This window comes from Fukomys damarensis, unplaced genomic scaffold, assembly GCF_012274545.1.
Source record: "Fukomys damarensis isolate Sample0158 unplaced genomic scaffold, DMR_v1.0_HiC HiC_scaffold_37, whole genome shotgun sequence".
In the NCBI taxonomy this organism is placed as follows: Eukaryota; Metazoa; Chordata; class Mammalia; order Rodentia; family Bathyergidae; genus Fukomys; species Fukomys damarensis.
In genome coordinates, this window is record NW_022900949.1 from 18,091,625 (window position 1) to 18,098,962 (window position 7,338).

Here is a 7,338-nt window from a genome sequence, read left to right on the forward strand (position 1 = left end):
TATCATGAGCACAAAAGTCAACAGGATGTTTGGTCAAACTTCGGTTTGATTTCAATGCGTCCACTTCAATGAAGAAATCCAACCCTGAGGTGGACAAGGCTCCAGCATCCGGTCCCGTCCAGCAACACGGAGCAGCTCCCACCTGGAGGCCACACCAACAAGGCCTGGCTCCCCCGTCCCCAGTGTCCCTTGTGCTGGGCACAGTCGGCATCAGCCACCGGCGAGTCCCACACAGCAAGCGCTGGGAGGAAGCACCGGGTGGCCCAGGACTCTGCCAGGGACGGCTGACAAAGAACAGAACTCAGGCTGGGGGCAGCCGGGAGACGGAGCGGGAGGAAAAAGAGAAGACTTGTGAGAGTCTGAAGTCGGCCGCACATCAGGGCAGGAGCGGACGGGCTGGACTGGGAGGAGAAGCAGGGTCTAACGGCTGGGCCTTTAGCAATGAACACTTCAAAGGTTCACAGAGGAAGCGTAAAGCAGTTTGTCTAACTGAAAGGAGTTTACCACCACTGAGTCCAGGACACAAACACCATAAAACTTCACTCAGCGTATGACACAGCAGCGTGCCCTGCATTACCAAGTCACAATGATGAAAATATTAAAGATTCAGAGAAGGCAAAGATCAGAGCTGTTCAGAACACCTGAATATTTCGTGGAGATAAGCTTTGAGAGAGGCCCTTCCACGCGTGCGTGTTTGTCCTACCTGCCACTTAAGGACACGCTGACCCTGATTCCCTGACCACAGTGGGGGAGCCAAGAATGGACCCTCAGAGAGGACAGGACATGGGGGAGCTGTCAGGATTGCACTGGACGGCCAAGTCGGGACCGAGCACTGTCACAGATGAGCAAGGCAACCTTTGCTACCAGGAGCCCAGGCTTGGACGGGTCACGTAAACCGGTAACTACAGTTCACACAGCACCGGATGGCGGGTCCTCTCGCTGAGCCGAGGGCACGACCCTGGGAGCACACAGGTGATGGCCTGACCTGGTACTGAGGGACTGAGGTGACACAGAACAGAAGAATGTGGCACCTGAGCACCTGTCCTGTGTGACACCTTTAATGATCAAGGACACCAGAAAAAAAACTTTTGTTGGGCTGACAAGGAGAGTTTCTGACACAGGAGGTCAGGCAGTCGTGGACACTGCATGGAGTTGACAGCAAGCAGAAGGGACGATTCAACTGGAGGCAGAAATGACATCTGGAAGCTGCAGGTATGGATGGGAACAGCTGTACGCAAGGCAGAGAGAGAGAGCAGGGGCTGACAGAATCCCAGGCAATGGCAAAGTTAAAGGGAGTGGGAGGGTGGAGGAGATAGAGAGCAACTCATGAGTAAACTGAGTAAGTCTGAGGGGTAAGCAAATACAAAAATCTGGAAGCCAAGGGGACAGGTTTGTTTTGTTTTGTTTTGTTTTTGTGGACAGAGGAGGAATCTCAACAGTGGTCACTGTTCAAAATAGGTCAAAGAAGATGAAAACAGACATGGCATGGCCACCAGATTTAGTAACTGGAAACTAAGGGTACACTGGGCAGAAGCAGTTTCCGCAGAGGCCAGAAATGAAGCCACCCAACCACAGTGGAGTGGCGGTGAAGGGGTACGGGCAGGACAGAGGCCAGAGGATTCTGTATGGCCTGGAAGAAACGGAGGCACCGGGGCCACTGTGGGCCAGGTGTGGCAGCACACACCTGTAATCCCAGCTACTGTGGAAGGGAGTCAGGTGGATCTCAAGTGTGAGGCCAGCCTGGGCAAGGCAGCAAGATCCCATCTCAAAATGAGGACGGGCCGGGGGTATAGCTCAGTGCTGAGGAGCGGAGTTCAATCCCTGGTACGGAAAAAGAAAGGGAGGGTGGGCTGGAGCCCCTCAGATGCGTGACAGACAATGACAAAGGGTTTACAGGTGAGTGACAGGAGCAGGTGACTCCTGGCGGTGGGACTGGACTACCTCGGGGAGGACGGGGACATGGGCTTCAGGGGAGGGAGGACAGGCTGCAAGCATGCAGAGAAAGTGTGACAGAGCAGAAGCTAGGCAGGGGACAGAGCTGGGGGGCGAGTGCTCGCCTACTAGGTGCGAGGCCTTGACTGCCGTTCCCAGGTCTGTGAAAGCCCATGAGCTGGGGCCTAGGAGAAGTGGGGACCTTTGGGAGAGGGAGGAAGGAAGGATGTGAGTATCGCTGGACGAGACGCTATTTGTATTTGTTATTAACGTTTTCTGCTGTGTGACCGCTTCAGGGCCAGTAGCCTATGGACAAGAGGCCAGGCAACACTTGGGGGCCACAGTTTGCTCTGGCATGAGACACTATGACAGGCCTACGGGGACAGGACTGCCATAAATCCAAACTGATGCGTTGCACAGCATTTTAGAATATACATGAGGTTGAGAACCACTAAGAATTTTTGGGAAAAAGAGATAAAGAAGACAGTCACTTTGGAGGCAGGCTAGCAGTGACATTCAGAATCAGCTGTAGGCGTCACAGGGAGGTGTTGGATATGAAGAGGAAAGGTTAGATACTTCTGGACAGGCACCTGCCACCTACACTTCCCAATTCTGCAGCAACCTCATTATGCACAGTAACATGCATTGCATCCTCCAAATTGCCCAGCACCCGCTTGCGCACGTGTGTTGCTTAAGTAACATTCAAAACCTGAGGTATGCAAATCAGATCCACAAGGCGATTGTACCTATTTGAAAACCTACACTATTTTCTTACTTCTAACACTTTACCAAGGTACAGGAAACTAAGACATTACAGCAGAATCAAACAGACTCACCTTTTTAATATCTTCATATAGACCTTTCAAGTCTCTCCAGCCGAGTTTAAAGGGATCGGTGTATTTCTCACCACTCTGTGTTTTACCACAACAGCACACCCCTGGTGTTGTGTGATGAAACCTGATTTAATAGAAAAATACACATGAATGCACTTTAAAGAAGTAACACACACACACACACACACACACACACACACTCACACAGTGGTCATAGTTGGATAATAGATAATTAAGCCCTTATATTTGCTGGAAATTAAACATGAATAAGAAAAGGTCATAATTTAGAAAAAGAATTCTGCTCCTGATAAATATGTTAATAGATCATTTTTATAAAGATGACCTTGAGAATCCACAATATCAAAGCAGCCCTGAACTATGTTCCTTGTGATCCAGGTTGAACTCAAACTGTATTGTACACCTATGTTTTGAAAAGCATTTTAACATATTTAAACATCATGTTAAATTTCACATTCACAATTAAGGACAGAGATTTTCTGGCAACCTGCTTAATTAATCATTCTAGCAGTTTCAATAGATTGTAAACTTACCGTGATACACTGCACACATTTCGAAAGGCAGACGTTATGCTCTTCACAAGATTAAAATAGGACATCTGTAAAATGGAAATATCAACGAACTTGTAAGATAATTCCCGAAGAAACCTGTTCACAACATCAGACAATAAAACCCCCAGAGCACATAATAAACATGATCTTTTAATCACCCATTCAGAGGTAGCAGGCTGCAAACTTCAGAAAAATGATAATTTCAAAGTTTCCTTTCCTTATTACAGAAGCAATACTTTTCACTAGAGAAAACCTAACTAGAAAAAGGAGGAAAATGTAAAATCCTATAAACTGTCCCTTCCAGTTTCCATACTCAACCTACCCAGCCCTCTGCTTACTAGGACAGGTCAGAGAACACAGGGCCAAACATCACACTCTTCTAAATCCCAGCAGGGCGTGGAGGGCAGACCTGCGACCTGAGCTCCTGGAGGCCAAGGCAGCAGGAGGCCACTCAGCAAGGCCCTTGCTCTCGGGCAGTGTGGGGAGCAGCGGTGGGCGGGGTGAGAGCCTCACCAGGGAGGTGAGATTTCAATATTGAGGGAGGAATTTACACTTCTACAAACACACGCATCTCAAGTTTTTATTATTAAACATATTTGGAAACAGTGCTTCTAGATAAGCAATGTTCTTTAAAAAAAAAACAAAACAACCCCAAGCCGGGGCGTGGTGGCGCATGCCTGTAATCCCAGCACTCGGGAGGCTGAGGCAGGAGGATCACTCTGAGTTCAAAACCAGCCCGGGCTACACAGTGAGTTCCAGGTCAGTCTCAACTACATAGTGAGACCCTGTCTCAAAAAACAAACAAAAAAACCAACCCCAACTGCCTCCACGTTGAGCTGCGCCCCCCACCTCCATTCCGAGGCAGAGTCTCCCGAGCTCTCCTTCCATAGCCCTGGGGTCACAGGCATGCACCTCCCACCCAGCTTTAATCCCAACAGTTACCGGGGGCCACTACTGTGGGCAACAAATTGTGGCAGGCCTTGGGGATCCAAAGAAACAGACTGACGGAACCCTAAAGAATGAAGCATTTAAAAATGACTAATTTAGGGCCGGAGATTTAGCTCAGCGGTTCAGTGGCCTGTCTCGTAAGCGCAAGGACCTGAGTTCGATACCTGGTACCAAAAAAAAAAAGACTAATTTAACTACATGTGGTAAGGGCCCCTATACAGATGTTTGAAGAAGCATTTTGACAAAAGGGACGAATATAACATTAATATGAATATAGTTTACCTGCCCTGTGCTCAAGTCTTACAGCATGCTTTAAAGTCATTTGAACCTCACACTACCGTCTGTCTGTCTGCTGTCCTGTTGTTCCTGCCTAGCCTCCCAGAGTTCTGGGATTACATATGTGCCCTGCACAACCATCCCTGGAGGCTTTTCTACTTTATTTTGAGACAGGGTCTGGCCAAATTGCTCAGGCTGGCCTCACTCGGTTCCTCCTGCCTCAGCCTCCTGAGTAGCTGGGATTTCCTTACCATACAGCTAGCTCTTTATAAACACTTGGGGAACTTGATTTTCCCAGATATAATAAAGCACCTACAGAGTCGTGTGCATTATACGAGCTCACTGAAAACGTGCACATGTACACACATGCACACATATACACAGAGGGGGGGAGAAAGACAGGGTTTGGAAATACACGAACCCAGGGGTTCAAGCAGTTACTCCAGAGTAAACAGGACAGTGTTTTTGGTTTTATTCCTTTTTTGTTTGACATTTCCAGATTTCTCTTTCATGAAGCAGGCTGCTTTAGGCACGTGAAGGTGTCATTGAACCTGACTCTGCCAGACCGTGCCTGAGGAAGACTGCGTGTTTTCCCCACCACCGCACACTCCATGCACTGAACCGTTCACGATGTCCAAGCAGTTGGTGTCCCACAAAACAGGGCAAGACACTTTCGACTTTTGTCGTCTTATGACACCTATATTTTTCCTTATTGAAATGAGGGCTGGCTAAATTGCCCAAGCTGGCCTTGAAGTTGCCATCCTCCTGCCTGGGCCCCGAGAGAGTGGGATCACAGGTGTGTGCCACTACCCGAGTCACAACCTACTTCTAGCCTTCAGGAGCAGTTAATCACACAAACTCAGTGTCTTATTACTGAGAATAAATTACTGATAAATTACATCTGATAAATTACATTTCAGTGAAAGAACAACTATTCATCTTAAGACCCCGTGGTATGCTCTACTGGGGTACAGTTAATTAATACAGAGCATTCTTTACCGCTGGGAGGTAAACAGCACAGTCATTGGAGGACAAAGTCTGGTTCAAATCTCATTGTTTCCTTGTGTTTGACATCTTTACGATAATAACTATTCAGAGAGATGCAGAGATTACTGAGGGGCGCCATGCATGTGCGTCAGGTGCTCGGCTCAGCACAAAGCACACCTGAGGAGAACTGCACCTACTGTGGGTAATTTACTAATTTACTAATTAAGTGTCGTAAGTGCCCCACAGCCTTGCCTACCATTGCCTAATGCCTGGTGCTGCCACGCCCCAGCACTGCAACCTACACGGAAGATAGCATCTACTCAGGGTTCTTCTACTCTAACAGGTCCTGAGGGCAAAGTTCCCAAAGTGAGGTTGGACACTATCCCAAGAGCAGTGACACAAAGAAACTGGAGCTGTAATGCTCTGCTAGCGGCAGCAATCATCGTCCAATTCCAATTTTGTTTTCTCTTCCCATCACTTACTGTCCTGAAAAATTAACCATGCTTCTCAAATATTCACTTTTTTTTTTTCACTGCTTAAAATAAGAGACGGGGCCAGGGATTTAGCTCAGCGGTTCGGTGGCCTGCCTCGCAAGCGCAAGGACCCGAGTTCGATCCCCGGTAAAACAAACACACAAACAAACACACACACACACACACACACACACACACTAAATAAAATAAGAGAAAATGCTCAATAAGAATCAAAGATCTACTGACAACTAACTTACCAGTCAAATGCACACTGACTGCTACCTTCTTACAACAGCTGTTAACAGTATCCGTGGAAAACAGGCCTACAAATACGAGGAAGTCGTTCAGCTGTGCTGGAGACAGACTTGGCTTACTGCTGCTCGCGGTCCCCAAAGACAAGCAGACCCCAGAGACCTGAAGTGACCAAACACACATGCCCATAGCTGACACTCAAATGTTCGGTAAAGATCTCCCTTGCACACAGCTGGCATCGTCGGTGCAGCCCCTCCCTGAGGCCAAGGAGGCAGACAGGAAACCAGGAAGCAGAGTGTCTCCAGCTGAGACTTTCCCAAGGCCGAGGCTGCTTGGAAGGCGCGAAAGAAAAATTAAAAAAAAAAAAAAAAAAAGGACTACCTGGTGGCTGCACACGGTGGCTGCACACGGTGACTGCACGAAGTCTGAAGCCGGGCTAGGACGGTCTCGAGACGGAGCCCAGCAAACCAGACGTCCTCCTCCAAGCCTCTCCCCACAGGCCCTCCACGCTCCCTATGCGTTCTTTACCGCCAAATGGTCCCTTCTCTCCAAACTGTTGCATGTAATCCGCAACATGCATCCACTTTGCCACAAAATAAACGTTTATAGGTGCAACATATTTCACACTGGCAAATACACGGACGAGTGCACGGAGGATTAAGTGTATCAAATCTGACTGAAACTGCAGAGCCCGAAATTCAAATGGCGGGGAGGACTCACAGACGGAAAGTAAACCAGCGTGATGAGGGGTCTGTAAAAGCAAAAGCGAGCGCCTAGACGTCTAGTGGTTAGGCTCACAAGTGTGGGTCTAGCAGGCACGCTGTGAATTCGTCACTACACAGTGAAGAGGGGCCCAGGGCCATCACATCGAGTCAGCCAGCAGCTGAGCTGACCGAACAGAAGAAATCAAACCGGATCGGAGGCTGCACGGGGACGCGGAGGCTCTGTCAGCGCTCTGATTCGGGGTCCACTCGCGCAAGTCTCAGATGCGACCCAACGGCTGCCCGAGTCTTTGCAGGGCCCTCCCGCCCGCGGCGGTGCCCTCCCTACAGGGCACCCAGCCGGCGC

At 48.9% G+C, this 7,338-nt stretch overlaps 1 protein-coding gene and 1 non-coding gene across 5 annotated transcripts in view; both read right to left on the reverse strand.

Moving 5' to 3' along the window:
- Positions 1 to 7,338, reverse strand: part of Pdss1 (decaprenyl diphosphate synthase subunit 1) — a 36,151-nt gene that overhangs the window by 23,107 nt on the left and 5,706 nt on the right. Inside the window, exons 1-4 of one of the 4 annotated variants that reach the window (XM_010614696.3) lie at positions 6,652 to 7,332; positions 6,276 to 6,341; positions 3,317 to 3,381; positions 2,769 to 2,889 (exon numbers count right to left, since the gene is read on the reverse strand). In XM_010614696.3, coding sequence (XP_010612998.1) covers positions 2,769 to 2,889; positions 3,317 to 3,381 — 186 coding nt within the window. In that variant the 5' untranslated portion in view covers positions 6,276 to 6,341; positions 6,652 to 7,332. Of the gene's footprint in view, positions 1 to 2,768; positions 2,890 to 3,316; positions 3,382 to 6,275; positions 6,433 to 6,651; positions 7,333 to 7,338 lie in introns of those variants that run through there. The other 3 variants (XM_010614695.3, XM_010614698.3, XM_010614693.3) reach the window with 3 other exon arrangements.
- On the reverse strand, positions 2,210 to 2,343 carry LOC117284532. The gene has a single exon (XR_004515644.1). It is a non-coding gene; the product is annotated as a small nucleolar RNA SNORA42/SNORA80 family (small nucleolar RNA).